The 21138-nt window shown below is 47.2% G+C and overlaps 1 protein-coding gene across 1 annotated transcript; it reads right to left on the minus strand.

Annotated features, from left to right (window-relative positions):
* Positions 1-19488: 19488 nt before the first annotated feature.
* Positions 19489-21127, minus strand: LOC112341170. Its single transcript, XM_024660859.1, has 2 exons — positions 20209-21127; positions 19489-20154 (listed from the first exon to the last, which is right to left on the minus strand). Exons 1-2 carry the CDS (start codon positions 20836-20838, stop codon positions 19750-19752), a joined length of 1035 nt encoding a protein of 344 aa, XP_024516627.1. The 5' UTR covers positions 20839-21127; the 3' UTR covers positions 19489-19749.
* Between the last annotated feature and the right edge of the window lie 11 nt (positions 21128-21138).

Below are 21138 nucleotides of genomic sequence, written 5' to 3' on the forward strand. Positions count from 1 at the left end.
ATTCTAGAGAAAGAATGACTCTCAGTCCAGGAATACAAACTTTCAAGACTCAACCAACTTCCTCCTACTAACAACTTCACATAGGTTCACCTCAACACAAATTCTCATGACCCATAGTATGCTTAAGCCTCAAACATTTTTCTGCCCATTCTGGAACATCTAAGGTTTGATCATGAAGACCACATCTTTGGATATCCATATTGCACTAACACTCTTCTTCAACCACTTTCAAGATCCAATGTGAAGCTAAAACACTAACAAGAAAAATGACATGGAAAATCAAGCTCTAAGGAAAATTCCTTATCACTCGAAGTAACAATGCCACTTCCACTAACACAAGTGCTAGTGATGTCAATGCCCCAGCTACACATCTTCTCCATCCAACAATCTACTCCAAGTGTTAATGGATCAATTGATGAGTTATAGCAAATGATTGCTACAACCCTTTTCCAACACTTTATGGGCAAACTCAAGGAAACAAGGTACCAACTTAAGCTTAGCATAATGGACCACCATCGAGAATCCAGTCAAAGCTACTTCAATGTTACTACTTGTAAGTAGACTAGCATCACCATCAACCACTTTGGGGTTGATCATCGTTTAACCAAGCAACTTCGTAAACACATTGCTCACTATCACATGGATATGATATAAGTATCACAATGAGTTGATCATCAATTGAGTAACACCACGAGCAATGCCAATGTCATTACTTCAAAGGTTTATGTGACTATCAAGTGCCAACTCAATTCGACAAAATGCAACATAAATGCCACACTCCACCGATAGAGATTTACAACACTGAACACCACCAACTTTTGTTCACAACACGGACAAGCTCATGCCACTCGCTTTTCGACCAAACTCAAAACTTAACCCAACACCAAGCTACTCAAGGAGCAATAGCAAGGTTCCCCGGAAAAGAATTGAGCATTGCAACCCAAGTCTTCCAATAGCAAGCCTAGACAAAATGGTATAGCGCTTCACTGCTATCCATCCCATAACTCACCATTTGTAAGACCATCATCTCCAACATGTATCAAGATAGGGACTCTTGATTGCATGATGTGAACACGAGCAATGAGTCACCCCTCGTTGCAAATCATCTCTCCAAGAAGAGAAGATGATTTACGTGTTTGATCCTTTGTCCCCGACGACTCTCTTTTCGGTCTTATCTTTTGACTTCACCTCAAGCTTGCTTTCGCACTGCCTTCAGTCCAATCCAAGAAAAGTTTATGAGAGAGTACGGCAATGATTACTTGAACCAATAGACTAATCCCTACAGTCTTGACTGATCCACTTGTAACCATGCCTAGGAAGGATCCACTAGTGCCATGCTAAACAGCTACAGACCAGCCTATTTGCCACTCATAGCAAACTCAGGGAAGGTTTGCTCTTACCCACGGTACATGGAACAACTCATGGAACCACTGAGAGGCTAACATTAATCCTGCCAACTCAAAGTGTAACCTTAAGTTGCTAATGTGCCTCACTCACGAGCCCAAGCATAAACTCGTGTAACCAGAACAACTCAATCCCTTTTGTGAGCCCAAGCTCAAGCTTACAGAATATGGTACAAAAGGTAACCAAAATCATACCCAAGGAACGAATGTGAACCCTTTGCACCAAACGTGTACCCACTCGGATCATCGTCTTCATCTCTGCGTATGCAATGAGACTAGTTGCCCAATCTCATTGGATAGTACTCGCCGAGACTCACTCTCTGATACCAAATGTAGCGCATGTGGTTTTGACCCTTTATCCTATGGTGATTTACCATAGGATAACACCACGAAGCGGAACCTAACCCTCTTTGTGCCATGTGACAGATGCCATGTGTCACATGCCATGTGTCCATGCCACGTGTCCATAGGAACCCGAGGTTCAGGGCCTTGGGCCACTGAACGAAGGAACGGTGCCAAACTCCCAAGCATGGAGCCAAGGAGTGATGGAACCGAACCACGGAGCAACTCCCAAGCATGAAGCCCAAGGAGCGAAAGGACAGGAGCCCGGAGCGACTTGGAACAGTCCTGGAGCAACCAGCATCCCAATGCCAGGACCAGCACGCAAAATGGAGCCAAACGGAGTCTGGCGCTATTTCGACATACCGGTGGCCTAACGCGAGGACATGGGTACTCCACCAACTAGCATGGAATGGAACTTGGGCTTAGACCCAAGCCGGACGCAGAACAAGGACAGGCACGCAAGCGGGAGCTAGACTATGCCTCAGGTTGGTCGGCCATGCCCGACCTACCCACTATCCCTACTATACATTTGGAACCCCCCATAGCCCCCCCCCTTGAGGAACACATGCTTTGGGCTTTCACCCCAAGCCTCCCTTAGTATCAGGAGTTAGTCTCTGGGACAAGCTCGAAACTTACTAAATATGGAATGTCCCTAGATTGCGAATTTGGACACGGGACGAACACCATTGTGTTCAGGACAATCTCTACATTCCGTAGATATGCCAAATAAGCAAATCTGGACACTTTCCATAAATAGCATTTGGGACCGAAATGAGACTAACACAAAAGGCATGATAGCGAGGGTGTTTGGCAGACACGGTAAGCTATCATCTAGCAATATTGAGGGACCAATCTCAATATCACGGGGGTTCTTGATACTAGCAAGTGCACGCCAATGACAGGAGTTTCTCAAACCAGGCCGAGTATGCTCAGCAAGAAACACATAGGGTTCCTACCTTATGTTTATCCGATCTAAGTACACGGTCATTGACCAGTTTCTCAACTAGCTCAAGTGGGAAACTGATAACGGGTCCAGCAATACCGACCTCCTGCCATCGTGGCAGTAAGGTAAGAGTGTCCGTAAGGACTAGCCGACAGGTAACTTTCGATACCCGAAGTCACATTCGCGACATCGGCTCTTGGTCTCAACCTTGGACTCCATCTCAGACTCCATCTCGGGTCCATCTTGGACTCCATCTTGGGTCCATCTTAGACTCCATCTCAGGTCCATCTCAGGTCCATCTCGAACTCCATCTCGGTTCTATATCGGGTCCATCTCGGGTCCATTTCAGGTCAATATCGGACTCCATCTTGAACTCCATCTCGGACTCCTTCTTAGACTCCATCTCAAACTCCTTCTTAGACTCTATCTCAAACTCCTTCTCAAACTCCTTCTCAAACTCCATCTTGGACTCCTTCTCAAGCTCCTTTGCAGACTCATTCATGACACTTCCATATGTCATGACACTTGCCATGTATTAGTCCTTCTGGTGTCCCGTTTTAAAGACTCATTCACTGATTGCTTTGGCCTCATCTCTCAAGCACTTCATTCAGAGTTCCACTCCCACTCTCAACTTTCCAAGTTAGAGCCTTTAGTCCAAACATATTATGCTTGTTAAACTTCCGCTTTGATGAAACGTGTATGTACATTCCCCAATGTCCCGTAGGGACTAATACAAAAACTGGGCATGCTGCCCAAAGCTCATGCTACCTAGTGGTGATCTCCCTCATCTAAAGTGAGACTAGGCCTGCAGTAGAAGCGGCTGCGGTCGTCTCCGTCGTATCACGTCCAGATCCATATCCCCCCTTCGTGCTGACCGCAAGATCGACTCCGGGGGGCGCCATCTCCAACGAACCTCCTTGTGATCTCCTCTACCAAAACATGGCAGCCATGCTTTTTGCCACTCCTCGAGCCTCTCGAGCTTCCCCCTGTCCCGGAGGATAGCATGGTGAAGCCGTATTGCCGCCAGTGTAAGTCTCCACCACTCTGCCAGTACCTGTGATACTCTGACCTGTGTCCCTTCGAAGTGTGCCCGGTTGCGTGCTTCCCAAAGGGCCTGGACTCCCGTCGCTCGCCATATCGCCCATCGAGCATGTCCAAGCGCCTCCCACACGGGGACTCCTACCTCCGCCCCGGTCGTGTCCCACCGGACCTGACTCCCCCAGCCGTGTCGTCCTCTGCACCTAATGTGTCGTAGGGCTGGGCCCTGGGCAGGGCCCCTCGCTTCCTCAAACCAGTGAAGCACATCCCCACTGCGGGCCTCAAAATCCTGTGTCACGCCCAACTCCTTCCCTGCCTTAATAATCTGGCGCCACACTTCCTTTGCAGTGTCACACTCCCACAGTGCATGCTTGACTGTCTCGATTTTGTCACACTCCCTGCACCTGCGACTCGCGTCGTCCTGGAATCGCTGTCCAACCGGAAGTCCGTTGTTTGCTACCAACCACGAGGTGACTTTCACTTTTTCCTGCACGGGCAACTTCCAGAAGTGAATCGTGTTGTCCACCACTTGCTCCGCGCCAACCCCCTGTGCTATCCATTTCTGCCACAGCTTCGGAATCTCCTCTCTCGCCTCCTCTCGTGATGTCAGTAGTCCATTCCGCGCTTCCTTGACTGCATAGGAGAAAAAGCTTCCTGTCCCTCGTCGCCATGCAGCAGGGTCCCAGTCCAGATCTTCTAGTAGCTGCTGTCGCCACCATATCAGTGATCCATCGCCCTCCAGCAGGTCTTCTGAGTCCACCACGTCCAGCCTCTTGGGTGAGTGCCTAAGCACACGAATCCTCCCACGTACCTCATCGTCCGTGACGTCTGGCATCTCTTGTCTCTCACCCATCGGGAGAAGCGTGTCTCCTCTCGTGATGCGAAACGGCAGTCCTATGTTGAGCTCTGGTGCGGCAACGAACCACACCTCAATGTCCCCTTCTTCCCATGCTGGTGTAGGTGCGGTGAATGCTCGAGTCCACGTCCCTAGCGGACATCGCACAGCATCGTGTTCCTCCCACTCTGTTTGCCGCTGGATCGCCACAAAGTCCCCTGCTTGAAGGCATCTTCTCGGCCACTTCGTCCCTGCTTTCGTGTTGTTCACCACTCGGAGGAGTCGCAGAATGTCCAGCAGGATGTTACGTCGCTTCCAAGGTCCAAACACTTGAGTCCTTCTCGCTGTTCGCCACCAATCCCTATCAATCACTCCCGTCAGCTGCTTCATTGTCCGGAATCCATTTGCGTGCATTTTCCTCCAGATCGTGTGGTGTGTCTCTCGTCCTAGTGTCACACCTCCCTCTTTGAACAGTGCATTGAAAAACAAAGGCTGGTTGAGCCACTCCTCGGCCCTGGTCGGTGGTGTTTGCTCCAGCGGAAAGGCTCTCCACAGTCGATGAAGGCTCTGGACGAAGTTGCCCCCCTTCACTACCTGCGTCGGTCCTTCTGCGAAGAGCCACCGTGGGTCCTCCTCCCACGGTTTGGCTGCATTGTGTTTGGGGCGTATCGCTAGGAGGCTCTGCCGAAACATGAGTCGCCACGGCTGTCTCCCCTGTTGCAAGCCCATGAGAAAAATCTTGTACCTCATCGCCTTCGCCATGTCGCTGGGGTCAATGATCCCTAGGCCCCCTAGAATGCGCGGCCTCGCTGTAGATTGCCACGCCACCTTGGCCATGGTTCGCCCTGTAGCCAATGCTCCACGCCATACGTAGGTCCGCACCATCTGTCTCACCTTCTGCAGTGTAGTTTCCAGCACCGGCCAAATCGAGAGGTGGTACCAGATGCTAGGGAGGATCACACTCTTGACCACTACAATCCGGGCTGGGAGTCCGAGTTTCCTCGGTGTCCATTTCTGAACTGCAGTCCGGATCCTCCTGAGAAGCGTATCATCCTGTGTAGCCGCATTGTACCGGGTCCCAACCTGGATGCCGAGGTACCGAGTGTCTTCGCCGGGGCGAAGCCACTGAAAGCCTATCTCCTGTCCCCAGGTCTCAATGCCTGGCTCTCCCCAGTTCACGCCTACTGACTTGTTCCAGTTTATGGCTGCCCCCGCTGCCCTGTTGAAGATCTCCAGCTTGGACCTTGCTGCGTCCAGATTCCTCGGGGTGGCAAGTAGGAAGAGTGTGGTGTCATCTGCAAATGCCCCGTCTTGCAGCTCTTGTGTCACAACTTGAGTTCCTGGGAGTTGTAGCCGTTCAGAGGGCAGCACCAGGCCTTTTACATCCTCTCCATGCGCGAGGAAAGAGCCCAGTGTTTCTGCTACTATCAGGAACAGGTAGGGGGCAAGTGGACATCCCTGTCTCACTGAGCGTCCCAAGTGGAAGGTCGGGCCTATCTCTCCATTCAGTGTGACCCGGCTTGTAGCTCCCCTATAGAGAAGTGAAATACGCGAGACAGTCCTTGCCGGGATCCCTATCCTCCGCATGCAATCCTCCAAGAAGTCCCAATCAACTCGATCATAGGCCTTCTCAAAGTCTAGTAGCCATGCTACAATCTGTTGATTTGAGACGTTTGCCCACCTCTGTGCCAGGAGGTACGTCCATATGTTTTCTGCGATCTGTCGTCCCGGCACAAATCCAGTTTGCTGTTCTCTGATGATGAGGGGCATGACTGGTTGCAGCTTGAGTGCCATCGCCTTTGCGTATATCTTGTACGACGTGTTGAGCATGGTTATGGGGCGCCAGTTCCTGAGTTCTTGGAGGTCACCCCGTTTCGGAATCAATGCGATTTGTCCCTCTAGTATCTCTCCTGGCAGCATCCCTGTTTTCTGTGCGTCTCGCCATGTCTCTAGGAGCATCAGGCCAACGTCGTCCCAATACTCCTCATAGAATGCCGGAAGGAGGCCGTCCATACCTGGCATCTTGTCATCGTTCAGCTGCTCCAGGGCCCGATGGAGGTCTTCCAATGAAAAGTCGGCCACCAACATCTCCAGGTACTCGCCGGGAACTCTGCGTGGGAGAGTAGACAGCACTCTGCCTGCGGCGTCTCTCCTATCCGGGGACCAGGGCTGGGCCGTGTACAGCTTCTGGTAAAACTCCTGGGCCAGCCCCTGCATTCCCTGTTGGTCCTCGACCACTTCTCCATCGTCCTTCTTCAGTCCTAGGATCGGGGGGGAGTCGGTGACTGGACGGATCCCTTTGTAGAATGCTTTGTTGAGAAGCCGTTCATTCATCACCCAGCTATCCTCCATGGATCGGAGTCCAGCACTCCATGCTGCATATTCTTTGTCCCGCAGCTCTGCTTCTCTCTCATCCAGTGTTGCTGTCCATCTGGCCTTGTCGTTTGCATGTAGGACCATTCTCTGGGCCGCCGCCACCTTTTGTCTCGCCAGTCTCACCTCTTTCAGGACTTCCCCTTTGAGAGCCGCTTGCCTTTCCCGGAGCTTAGTGGAGCAGGTGCCTAGTGCCAAGACAAGTTCCCCTTTGCTGCTGTCTAGTGTTTCCTGGACGAGCTTCACTGCTACCGGGTCAACCATTGTGGCTTTGCTGATCTTCCTCTGCACCGCTGTTCCTTTCACTGCCTGTAGCTTGAGAATGCCTCGGAGTGGGTCGTGGTCTGAAAAGGTGGCAAACGCGGGCCACGTTTTGAGTCCCCCTCCGTCTTGTCGCAGCCTGGTGGAAGCGTAAATCCTGTCCAGTCGAGCTTGGCACCCTGTCGATTGGCGTCTCGTGAATGGGTGAGAGTGTGCAGCGAACCCCTCTGCGTGCTGGAGGTCCAAGACTCCCAAGGCTTCGACTAGCGCTGTCCAATTCTTTCTCTCTCTCCCCTGTATGGTTTCCAGTGAACCTCGCCGGTCACTCAAACCCTCCACCATGTTGAAGTCTCCTACCACAAGCCACTCGTCCGCTACCTCTTGAGTGCTCTGCTGGATATCTGTCCACATTCGTGCGCGCTCCCTTCTTCGAGTGGGTGCATACACGTTGACAATCCCAACACGTCCAAAGTGTAGGTGTATGACCAACAGCTGTGCTTTCCCTGGGACCAGCACCCTGTGGTCACGTACCTGCGCTGACCACTTGGTAGAGACGATGATCGCTGTTCCTCCTCCACACCGTATTCTCACTTGCGTGGCCGGATTCCACCAAATTCTCCCATGCATGCCCAAATTGAAGTCTGGAGCCTTCACCATCTTGTGCTCTTGGATGCACAGAATGTCGATCCTCCCCTCTAAGCCAATCTCCCGGATGTGGGACTTGAGCTGTACTCTCTTGTTGAGTCTACTGTCCTCAGAGCTGAGTCCCCGACAGTTCCACGTGAGCACTGTGAGCGTGGTCATGGAGCAACGTACTTCCAAGAGAAAACCGTGCTGCTAGGCCTCGCCCTCCATTCCGAGGAGATGGTCCATACTGCAGTGAGCCTCCCCCTGTACTTAGTCCAAGAGAAGCCCCGCACTGCGTATTCTGAAAATCCCGTCCACTCAGTGATGGCACGTTCCATTCGGGTCTGGTAATCGCCAAGCGTGATGACCTCTGGGAAGGCCGTGTGCCCTCGGTACATCAGCCAGTCTCCCGCCTCTGTGGTTGTTAATTCTCTCCTGGGTGGGATCCATCTGACTGCCATGTTCACAGTCCGAGGAAGAACCTGCTGAAAGCCTTCTCCGTCCTTTTCAGCAATCGGGCTCTCGAACATTCTGGGCCGTGAATCAGGTCCCGAGAAAGGTGGTGCGCTTGGGAACCGGATGTGTGGAGCCTGCTCTGGAGGACGCTGCTTCAGCTGCTTCTCCACGGCCTCTGGGAGTTCAAAGGGACGTCCTGGAGCAAGCTTGGGTCGTTTGGTCGTGCACGCATTCTCGCTGTGGCCCGACTGTAGGCACCAACCACAGCGTGGTGCTGCGTTTTCCACCTGTATACGAACGTACTGTCCCAGGACTGCTATCTCCGTAGGGAGTTCTGCTGGGGATGAGACAAAGACCTTAAGTCTCACAGGGCCCAGAATGCCCTCCGCATCCACGGTGTCTAGTCCCGAGGCGATCTGCCCGATGCTTCCCTCGACGAGCTCTCGTATCACCTCTTTAATCCTCATCTCCATTGGGATGTCCCACAGTGCCACGTTAAGTGGGACACTTCCCCCCTTCAGCCGTGCCTGGTCATCTGCCGTGAACCTTGGAATCCACGGGTGGAAGGACACCGCCCAGCTATCATCGATAAGTCCATGCAGCTCCTCTGCTCGAGCCCGCGCCCCCTCTGTCTCAAACACCACTGTGTAGCATCCACGACCATGTGGGAGCAAGTTCTTGATTGTGATCCCCTGCTCCATCGTAGCATTCAGCCAGTCCATGGCCATGCGGCCAGTGGGAAACTTCCCCCTGAATACTGCAATCACTGCTCTATGTTGTAGTTCTTCTTCCCTAGCCGCCACCACCTGGCTGAGAGCCTCGCCCAGCTTGACTGCCTTTGCCATCCCCTTGGCACCTAGCGCTGTTCCAGCTCGTTTCCCTGACTCTCCGGCGTGAGGCTTCGTCTTAGAGGCTTCTGTGTGTGGGATTTCCTTTACCACCTTTCCTTGTGCAGGGCAGCCTTCTTGTTCTTGCTCAACTCTCAAGTCCCCTTGCTCCCCTGGGTCCTCCGGGCCTTGGTGTGGTGTGGTCCGACACTTGTCCTCCACCTTTTCCCACCCACGTCCTGCCAAGGCTCCCTGTGCTTTTTCTTTTGCTGTGCTACCCTTCTGCTGCTCCTGGTCCTCCTCAGAACACGTTTCCTCCTCGTGGAGGAACTCCTCCACCTCTTTTGCCCATGCGAGGGCCTCCTTTGAACTACTTTGGGACTTTAACTTCCTACGCGCCACCTTGCGTTCTTTCTTTTTCTCCGTCTTGTTCTTTTTGGCCTCTCTTTCCCTCTCCTGTCCCATTCGCTTCATCTCCTCCTCCTGTTCTTCCAGCAGTAGCGCCAGAGGCTTCGCTCTGTTCCCCAGAATCGATTCCTCCTTTTGCGTCTCCACCTTTTTGCTGGCTTCCGGGATCTCCTTGTCTTGGTCTCTTTGTTGTTCCACTTCCTGTTCCCCTTGTTCCTTCCACGTGCTTGTAACTTCCTCTTGCACTTTAGCTTGTCGGGCCTCCTGGCTGTTTGTGTACTCTTGTTCTTTTGGTGTGACTAGTGCCTGAGTCGCGAGATCGAGGGCTTCCCTGAGAGCGGGGCCAAGATTTCGGTCTTCTCCCTTGGGGTGAGTCTCCTGGTGCCATACTTCAGCAGTGAGTATGTCTTGGTGGAGCTGAACTTCGTTCTGAGTGGCCTCCCGCAAAGCCTTTGCAAAGGTTTGAGGATCCCATTGCAGCAGTCCTTCCTCTGTTTGGTGTGGCATACATTGTTGCAGCACCGATAGCTGGGGCTCATGGTCAGGCTGATGACTGGGAGATGTCCTGCTCTTAAGTCGAGATCCTACCGACTTCACCGGAGAGCCCGGTAGAGATGTTCTCACTTTGTTGGTCAGATCCGAGAGGCACCTGTGAGAAAACTTCTGGCTGAGTGGCCCTCTCTTGGACTGGCCCTGGCTTTCACTTGAGGCCTTGGTGAGGCAGCGGCTCACCTCTTCCCCCTGGACTGGCTCCTTTGCCTCTGTCCTGTGTGCCTCTGGCGTTTCCTTGTGCCCCCTCGTTTGGTCATTTGGCGTCTCCAAGCCCTTCTCTCCTTCTGGATCCGCTCTTGACTCTTGTGCATGACAACCTATTGGTATCTCCACAACCGTGGCTGCCCTCATTGCTGCTGCCGCTGCCCTAGTGGTGACGCCGCTCCTGTTCTTACTTGGATTAGGGCATGTCCTACCTTTGGTTTTTCCATAGGCCGTCTTCCCCACGTTGAGAGCCACTCTACGTCCCATGCACTCAGTGATGGGGGTGAGGAAGTTCAAGTCTAGAGCTCTGCTTGTGGCCACCTCTTCCCGTGGTCCATCTCCACTGGCTAGATCCCCCGAGCCTAGGAATCCACTTACTTCCTGTACTTCTCTGTTCAGCGCACAGCTTTGTTGTACTGGGGAACCATGCTGCGTGGGTGGTGAGGCTGGTTGAGACGTCCCTGGCCCCGATCCTTGTGCCCTTGAAGGCTTCTGCTCTCCTGCGCCGTCACTGCTCCTGCGCAGCTCCTCTTCTAGTGACTTGTGCATCGCCACCCCTGTGTTTCCAGGTAGGATCACCTCGTCCATTGCTTCATCTTCTTCCTGTTGGTTCCCAAGACGTCCTGAACCAGGCTCAAGGACTGTATCTGGTGCTGGTGGCTCCTCCTTCGTTGCCAAGCTACTTCTGTGTGCACCACCGTCCTGTTTCAGTGAGGCTAGCTTTTCCAGCGTGTCCTTTGGTGTGTTTGCCAGTTCTTTGAGAAGCTGATGAGCGTGCTGAGCCTTGATCATCATCTCCCTGGTACCCTGCACGACTTCTTCATGAAGATCCATGGCTGCGCACTCTGCAAGGTAGTCACTGTCCGTGTGGTGTGATTTCTGCCTCGAGCCTGTTTGATCACTGATTGTGTGCTCACTGCTTCCTGCCGTGCCACTTGAACCTAGCTTCTCACTGTCCCTTGGAGAGCCCAGCGATGTCCTCTTGCCAGCGATTGGGGTTTTGCTGTTGGCGGCTCTTCCCTTCAGCATCCCTCCCTGGGGCAGTCGGATACTGAGGCCGCGGCCTCGAGTGCCCCTTCCAAGTGTGAACGGCTGAGGCTTGGCTCGTCCTCCACTGTTACTGGGTGCTGGACGACGTTCCATCCTGGACACAGCAGTGTAAAAGAAAAAACAGAGAGATTCTGGAGTGATTCTTCCCTGAATCTCGCGGCGGATGCCCCCGCCGTCGGTAGCAAGTGCGGGGAGATTGGGCGCTCTCCCCTTTGCGCTCTCCCTCCTCTGACCGTGCCTCCGATCACGGCAGCCATGGTGCTGGACGCTGTGCTCCTCCACGCCCTAACACGCCAATCATTTTTTTTTTTTTTTTTTTTTTTTTTGGTTCCGCTTTGACTTCCGCTTTGACCACTACTATATGGCATATTTTTTGCTCCACATTGGGGCTTAGGGATTTGTGTCTCATAACAAACTCTAACTTGGTCCTACATAGGTTCAATTACTTACTGTATAAGTAATAGAGTGTTACCCAACTCTTCATAGATTCCCAAACTCTTTCTTAACCCCCCCCCCCCCCCCCCCCCCCCAGGTTAGATTAGACTCAAGGTTCAGCTACAATCCTCATAGACACAAGCAGCTAAGCACACTAAGTCTCCAAATTTTTAATATCCTGTGGTACATAAGATTTTTTTATAAAACCCTCTAAATCCCAAGCCTTAGATGTATCTCTTTGTTCAGGATGCCAAGGGAAAACACTATGGCCTAACAGCCTAGTATGGGTACCCCAACTCCCCACTTTTGTCCCAAATGGAAGTCCTAAGCCCTTAGGAAGGGGGCGAGGCCTAATGAGCCTTATGGTACTCAAGTGGGCAACCACTCCACCTAAATCAAGAGCATTGCAATTGATTTTCCTTTGAGGAGTGAGAGTTGCTTTTGAGCACTTCCTTGAGAAGCCTCATTGGCCATTCTCAAGCCCATGCTCACTTATACCCAAGGTTACTAACCCCTAGTCTCAACCCCAATTTAGTTTGAAAGCACCACTAGAAAGTTCTTTCAAAATTGAATCCTTAACCTCAGTATCCCTATTATACTTTTGGATGGTAGTGGTTTTGACTTTATACTTATGGTATTATTATAGGATAACCACGAAACAGTTGGACACATATATATATATATATATATATAGAAGAAACTACATTATCTATTTTACTTTAGTCATTTACTTTCACTTTTGACCACTTGAAGGAGTTTCATTTACAACCTCTTTGGGTCCTCATCCAAGCTTAGGGTATTCTCTAAGCCCCAAAGGTAGCCTCAAAGCCATATTACCTTCACACTTAGTTCATTAGTAGTTTAAGACCACCTATGCCACAAACTTGTTTCTCCAAAACAAGACCATTCATTCCATAAATGATTTCCTTATGACCACTTGTTAACATTTTTAAGATGCTCTTAGATCTAAGAGAATACCATCCTTCAATATCTTTTCCTACTAAGTCCCTCTTCAATCAGAGAAGTGCTTATCAACACCACTATTGGGTTAGGGCCTAGAGGCCCCTCCAATAACTTTCACTGACCTTTAAGACTTCCTCACTATATAATTATACTCTTAATTACTAAGTAAGAGGGCCATTCTTTTTCATTTCCATAATCAAGGATCTTGAAACAATATTTTGAAACATTACAACCTAACATAAATGCTTACTCTCCCCACCTTCAGCCACTAGGGTGTTTCAACCACTAGGGTGCCTTAACCACATGGCTAGAATGAGGTTTCAATGAATGACATAAAGTATCTAAGTAGTGCCACCCATAATTAAATTGGGAGCATCAACCATTTAATCTCTTGAAGGAGATAAAGTCAAATTTTGAACATTTCACTAAATCACCCCATTTGTCCATTTATATATGAAACACAAATTTCTAAGCCCCAAAGTGGAGCCAACAAGGTGCCATGTGGTAGTGGCCCAAATAGAAGTAAAATAAACGTAACACATTTGGATTAAAAGCTTCGACTCAAAAATTGTGGAGTGAGAGTGAAACTCCCAACAAAGTGCTTAAAAAATGAAGATGAAACAATCAATGAACAAGCTTCTAGAAAAGGGACACAAGAGGACCAACATATGACACATAGAAGTATTGGGATCGAGTTCGAGATGGATCTGAGATAAACTTGAAACAAAGTTCGAGATGGAGTTTGCGTTAGAGTGTCATGAATGTGATTTCAAGTATTGAGAGTTACCTGTCAGCTAGCCAATTCTTACGGACACGACGGCAAGAGGTCAGTATTGCTGGATCCTTTATTAGTCCCACTTGTGCTAGTGGAGTTAACTGGGCATTTCGAGTGTACTTAGACCGAACGAACATAAAGATGGAATTTCTACGTGTTATTAGCTAAGCATAGTTAGCTTGATAAGGAGTTCCCATCTTGTTATATCTTGCATTAGCTAGTAACAAGAACCCTCGCGTATTGAGATTAGTCCCTTAATATCGCTAGATGATATCTTACTGTGTCTGCCAAACACCCTCGCTATCATGCCTTTTGTATTAGTCTCATTCTGGTCCCAAATGCTATTTATGAAAAGTGTTTAGATTTACTCATTTGGCATATCTATAGAATGTAAAAATTGTCTTAAACACAATAGTGTTTGTCCTGTGTCCAAATTCACAATCTAGGGACATTCTATATTTAGCAAGTTTCAAGTTTGTCCCAGAGACCAACTCTTGATACTAAGGGAAACTTGGGGTGAAAGCCCAAAGCATGTGTTCCTCGGGGGGGGGGGGGGGGGGGGGGGGGTTCCAAATATATAGTAGGGATAGTGGGTAAGTCGGGCATTGCCAACCAACCTGCTACATAGTTTAACTCCCGTTTGTGTGCTTGTCCTTATTCCGTGTTTAGCTTAGGTTTAAGCCCAAGTTCCATTCTATGCTAGCTGGTGGAGTACCCATATCCTCATGTTAGGTTACCGATATGTCGAAATAGCACTAGACTTTGTTTGGCTTCGTTTTGCATGCTAGTCTTGGCATTGGGATGCTAGTTGCTCTAGGATTATTCCAAGTCACTTCATACTTCTGTCCCTTCACTCCTTGGGCTGTATGCTTAGGAATCATTCTATGCTTTAGTATTATTGTTCATTGGCTTTATGCTTGGGAGTTTGGCTCCATTCCTTTGTTCAATGGCCCAAGGCCCTAAAACTTAGGTTTCATACCACTATCCTTTAGACACATGGCATGTGATACATTGTATATGACATGTGGCACATGGAGAGTTTAGTTTCCACTTCTGTGGTTATCCTATGGTAAATCACCATAGGATAAAGGGTAAAAACCACGTGCACTAAATTGAGTCCAAGTTGAAGTTTGAGTTAGAGTCCAAGATAGACTAGAGATGGAGTTTGAGATAGAGTTTAAGAAAGAGTCTGAAATGGACTTGAGATGGAATTCAAGATAGAGTCTGAGAAGGAAGTCTAAGATAGAGCTTAAGGTCGAGTCTGAGATGGAAACCGAAACCAAGACCAAGACCAAGATCAAGACCAAGTCCAAGACTAAGACCGAGTCCGAGACTAAATCTGAATTTGAGTCTAAGTTCAAGTCCAAGGGTGAAAGCCCAAAGTGATCATCTCCCAAACCCTAGGGGGTTTGGTGAGCTCCAAAAGGATAATAAGGGGAAGACTCTAGTGGAACTAGTTTGGCCAAGAAAAGCTAATGGCTATACCCACAATGTGGGTGATGATATAATTATTAAGGAGTCCAAGGTTAGAGTGAATATAGATGGACAAGTGGGGTAACTTAGTGAAGTGTTCAAGAGTCGACTCTAGCTCCCTCGGGAGATTGAATGGTCGATTCTCCCAATCCAAGTGTGGATGGCACTACCTACTTGGATACCTTGCGTGGCTCATTGGAACCTTGCTCTAGCCACATAGCTAAGGATCCTAAGGGTGGAAGGTAGGGAAAGTACCCACGAGACTCACATAAAGTCATGGTGTTGTCTCAAAGTCCAAAAGAAAGAAGAGCAATCCCCTTACATAGTGACTAAGGGCATGGTCACTTGGTGAGGAAGTCTTAGATGTCAATGGGAGTTTGCAGTCGACCATTCAGACCCTAACTCAATAGTGGTGTTGGCAAGCATTATTGTGGACAAAGTGGGACTTAGTAGGGACTGATGGAGGGATATTAAGGAAGGGTGTTCCCCATATCTTTGAACATCCTAAGGATACTAAGGTGTGGTCTTGGGTTAACCACTCATGGATGAATGGCCTAATCTTTGAGAAACGGGACTATGGCACATGTGGTTTTAGACTACTAATGAGACAAAGGTAAATGGATATAGCCTTAGCATAACAGGCTGATATGTTAGTGGTACCCTAGGGGTGTTAGTCATGGGATCAAACATGTGGAGCACTTGGATTAAGTGCAAAGGCTAAGTTGCATAAATGCCATTCACAGGGCTAACATATCCCCAAGTCAGGAATAGGACTTATGGAAGTTGTGAGTGATATTAATCCAAGTAGTTAAAGGTGTGGTTAAATGACTAAAGTAGAATGGAAGATTTATTTGCTTACAATTTGGTATCGAAGCTTTTCCTTAATTTGACTTTTATTGGTGGTCAAGTATATCACCACTTGTATTGGCATTAGGAAGTCCCAAGAGTGCGAGGAATAGCATGTTGAGAAGGCATGACTCTCCACTTTAGTTCATACATGACCATGTAGACAATGTGATGGATAGTAAGAAGCCAATAAGAGAACAACTTTTAGATTTTAGGAATAATATAAGGTTTTCCTCAAAGAGTTGAAGATGTAATCCATAAAAGCATTTGACTTAGAAAATTGGATACTATAGTTGTAATAAACAACTATAGTTGGGATCATATAAATGATAGAAACTCCTAGATGAAGTCATAAGGTTATCCTCATATAGTTGAGGATGGTGCTAGAAAATTTGAGGGTGGAGTTGGTGACTGTAGAAAGTCAAATATTAATGAGGACATAAGTCCTTGAAATGGTAATCAAGGCTATCTTAAATAAATGCTAGAACAACATAAGGAATTGAGGATGTATTTAGAGGATGAGTCGATATTCTTATCATATACACAGATAATCCTAAGGGGTAAAAGTATTTCACATGGAATAAAGAATAATCAAGTGTCAAAGTAACATTTGCCACAATAGTCATTGTGAGTGGGACATGAATACAAGAAGTTGTATTCTGATGAGCTAGCATTTCAAAGTAGCCATGAGGCTAGAACCTTACGAGTCATTAGATTAACAAAGTCTAAAAAGTAAGATGATTTAAGTGGAGTTAAGGAATAATCTTAAAGGATTGGTGGAAACATTTAACTAAAGTGTGTTGTACCCTATGAAGGATGGGGAGGATCATGAGATCCAAGTATGAGACTAGTAGGTATCTCATTGATTTGAGATAGGCCATACTAAAGTTGTGGGAAAAGGTGTTCACAAAAAAAAATAACTTTGACAAAGGGTTGTGTGTAAATACTATGTCGCAGTGTTGATTGATATTTGGCATAAGAAATGACTATTATAGTTTTGGCAATACTTAAACATAAGTGGGAAGTGTCGTAAGAGTAAGCTCATAGGGCTGATGATGTAGAAACATCAAATGTTTCAAAGGATGAAACCTTGAAATCAAGTTGGTTAGTTTATGAAAACTTTTGCCAAAGGAATCTTAATGGAAATAGAATTGATATAGCCTAAACTATAAAGCATGTAATTCGAGTGTGTGAACCTAAATAATGACGGAGGTGTGGAAGCACCAACAATAAGTTGTAGGACTTGATGACTATGAAGCAAATAAACAAAAAATGTGACATAATTGATTGAATTGGTAAAAATCAACTTCCTAAGATTTTTTATTGGGACAAGAAAGGAGTTAAATATATCCCTTAGGGGATAAATTACTTGTGTTGCAATATAATGAGTTAATGTCATAAAAGAAAATGTTTATTGTCAAAGAAGTCATTATTGAGACACTTAAACACTTTAAAACACCCAAGAAGTGGTATTTAGTATCATGAGAGGATTAGATAAAGCCCTAAAGACTAAGTCTTTAAAGAATAATAGATAAGAAGTGCTATATAATATCCAAGGTTGTGGAAAGCTACAGATGGGAAAAGTCTGTCTATTTAAATTGGACAAACCCAAAAAGGATTTTGGCTAAGCTAGTGATGGGCACACAGAAGCCCATGAATAATAACATTAATCCTAGTGTGTGGGATTACAAGGTGAGTATATCTAAATTGAAGAATCACTCCCTAGGTCATTGAGTTAAAAATACTTGTTAATGCATGGTAAAAAGTGTAAAGCTACTTCTTAATTGGGAGGAGAATAACCCAAAAGGACAGTAAAACTTTAGAATTTGTCACACTTAAAATTTATAAATGCATACTCGGATGATATTAACAATGTTTACAATGGTGTAGTGTGATTAGAAATTAGATATTCCACTTTGAAAAGGAAGCATTACATGTTTTTCATACACTTCAGCATAGAGAACTTTAAAATAGCCACAAGTTTCTTAAGATTAACTTGCAAACCTTGCAAAAATTGTGTGTAAAGTCTAGAGAAAACACCTTAATTAGATAAGCATCTTTAGTTGATGTATTGCAATTTTTGCCTTAGAAAATAAGTCAAAATTAAAAAAATTAACATACTTTTTTTTAAATTGGTCAATTGCTATAGCACAAATACTATCCAAGGGCTTTAGAGAGGAAATATAAGAGCAAGAAGAAAACCTCTATTCTATTTCATCCCTTTGCTTTTACTTCTAGTTTTATTATTTTTTATTTACCCATTACTATCTGCTATGTAAGAGAAAGGAAACAGAAAATAAAGGAGTATGAAACAAAGATAAAAATCTTTAAAGTTACATTTGGCATGATTGTAACCATTGTCATAAAGAATGGACAAACTTGATTACATGACATAAATATAGATAACAACATATGGTAATAATCCAAAAAGATAAACTCAAACCTCAACATAGAAAGGATAACGTAACCATCACCATGTTTTAGCTAAAGTGGGGCACCAAGAGTCTTTACGGGACCACAATAGGTTCACGGACTAAACCATGCTCAGACTACACTTGCCAAGTCCATGCACATGGGTCTCAAGGCAGCCGCAAAAATCCAATTGACTCTCCCTGACAGATACCGAGAGCTCTACTCTCTCACTGAAAAGTGGTCTCTCCCTGGAAACGGAGTGTGTGGTAGCCCAGGAAGCTGGCGGTGGTGGCGGATGTATATAAATGATGTGAGAGTTGGGAAGCCATGCTTGAGTTGGGGGCTGGGCTGATCCTGGCTTCCTACTTAGGACTTAGGTGTGCTTGGGAGGCCTTGCAGCTAAGTTTCTTGAGCATGCAAGTGCTCAAGTGCTCGTTGGCCTCACAACACTAGTTGGAGACTCCGTGCTGGTGGACTCATCCAAGATGGCCACATGCCTACTACGTTTTGCCAACTCTGAGATTCAAATTCACCCTCACGTTAAATGCTACTATAGAGCAATTCTAATGGGAACTTAAGGATCCTAATGCACAATGGAAAGGAACTTCCTCACAAGGAAGTTAACGAGCTACTCAAGTGTAACAACACACAGATTGGTGCATATATTTACTTTGGAAGTTCAAACACTGCAACTACAGTTACAAAATATATGTTGAAGGTTCTGTCAGCCGCAAACATAAAGAGCGTCCTGAAATCACGCAAAACTAAACCTATGAACTTCCAGTTGTAACTACTCACCCTCAGGTGCCATCATTTGAGTTGTTTTCAAGTATCTCCAAATTTTCCAAAGCTGCACTATCAAGCACCATGTGAGATTGTGACCAAGCTTCGCTGCCAAAAGTCTCCTTTGAGATATCCAAACCGGGCAGTTCTCCCAAGCTCTAGAACCTGTTTATGGATTAAAACTTGTCTTTAGTAGGAAATGCAGCCTCCAAACGCAAACATAACTGCTTCCGCTTGGCTAATCCGCAACATATCTGGCCCAGTGCCTCCTTATAGGATAGACTCAATTCCTTTGGCGTTTGGTCGGCATCCCAAAACTCTTTAGATGGAGTTAATTTAGTGAACGAAGGTTTTTTTGTGTATTCACGCAGCCCTTTCTCGGTTGCATCCGCCAGAAAACCATGTGTGTTCAACAGGCTGTAACTCGGTTAAGATAGACCTCAGTTTTCACCTGGTATAGTCGTCCCGAACCTGAGAATAGATGATGGAATCAGATAAAACAATTATAAACAAGAGGTATAAACAACACCTTTGACGTATCAGTTACATAAAGACCAATGACAGAATCATGCTTCTATGTTAAGGCTAGAAGAAAAGATGGATCTGTATCGCCGTTCATACCAGAATCCAACCCTTCGTAATCACAGCACATATTTCAACCTACAGAATACATTATATCGTTATTCATACAATATATTGTCGAAAACTCAAACCTGAATTGGGAAGGACTTAGAGCATTTAGCCTACGCGTTAGAATTCAATGCAAACTGCCGAATACCTATGAGCCGCTGCTTGATTTTCTTGTCAGCCAAAACATTGTTGTTCTTGATCCTCCAATTCTGCCAGCCTGCATCTGCAAAGAGATCGTTCGTAGTAACTATGTAAACTTCAACTCGGACTGGAGGAACCTTAAACTTGTCCATCACTCTCAAGAGTCCGTTGTATTTAAGCCCGTGGCCATGTCTTCCAGAGGTCACTGTCACTTGAAAGAGCTGCAAAACATCTTGTTTTGCAGCGTTCTTGGTTAGGAGCAGAGCGTCCAAGGTCTCCTCGATGGGGTTCTCAGGCCATACTATAGAGTCGTAGACGTACAGTGAAGTCAAGTCATCGACGCTCCAAACTGTAACAGGCTTGCCAAAAGTAAATTCCTGCATTAATGGTCCTGTCGATTTAGTAGCCACGTCTTCAAAAACCTCACACACTCTGAAGAGCTTGGTGTTCTGCGAGATACTTCTGAAGTGTTCTTGTAAAACGCCTCCTTTCAAAGCAGCGAATCCCTGCAGTGCAGTTCCCCTGAAAGATACGAAGGCTCTGAGCGTGTTGACTTGATCCCTGTGAAGCTTCTCATACACGGTCCTCCTCACAAAAGGAGAAGCATACTGCAAGTCGTAGCTCTTATAATTGTCATGGACTCGTAGATAGAGAGCTTTATGACTTGGATGATCCGACTCGACAGCACCAGAAGACGCGGCTGTCACAACGTCTGCCAAGGCTGGCATTCTCTGAATGATGCCTGCCAAATCATCCGAGGTGGTCTCCAAGACATATCTCGGGATTCCACCCCATTGTTTGTATCTCTCATTCGTAGCCTGCAGATCCTTGTCCGGAAATACTACTTGCCTCAGAAGTGAAAGCTCCCTGCTAGGCCACACCGGTAGAAAAAGCTTCCTGCACGCAGCATCGTTCTCGTAGTCCTTGTAGTTGCTCCGGAGAGGTGTAGGCGCAAGAAGCGCCTTTCCAAGAAAAACGGGCACGTCCGATAGCTTTCCGTCCGCCAGAAAGACAAGGTCTCGATCCCTGTCCAGCCTCGCCTCGCTATAACTCCCAACCATGCAAGTATGGTGGTTCCCAGCCGCATCTGGATTGAAGTAATAAAGAGAACCACCTTTTGTTCGCAACAAGACTTTCCTCTTCTCTTTGAGCAAGATGACGAGCACGTAGAGCAAGAAACCAGTCTTTCCAATGCCTGGGTTTCCCAGAACCAAGATGGCCACCCTGCGATTCTGCCCAAACAACGGTTTCACTCCACCCTCCCAAAGCTCTTTGTAGCATTCCCTTTCCAGGATCTTCACCGCGCTCTCTTTACCCCAGATAGACTGGAGCGTGTCGTTGTCACCCAAGTCCAAGACGCG

Source organism: Selaginella moellendorffii, unplaced genomic scaffold, assembly GCF_000143415.4.
Source record: "Selaginella moellendorffii unplaced genomic scaffold, v1.0 SELMOscaffold_78, whole genome shotgun sequence".
Classification (NCBI taxonomy): Eukaryota; Viridiplantae; Streptophyta; class Lycopodiopsida; order Selaginellales; family Selaginellaceae; genus Selaginella; species Selaginella moellendorffii.

What these genes read in the sequence shown, in the direction of transcription:
- LOC112341170 (XM_024660859.1), bottom strand. Translation starts at nt 20,838, where the DNA reads ATGGTTGGGAGTTATAGCGAGGCGAGGCTGGACAGGGATCGAGACCTT. An exon ending in AGAACACCAAGCTCTTCAGA is followed by an intron (nt 20,155 to 20,208) that starts GTGTGTGAGGTT and finishes CCATTAATGCAG; the next exon opens with GAATTTACTTTTGGCAAGCC.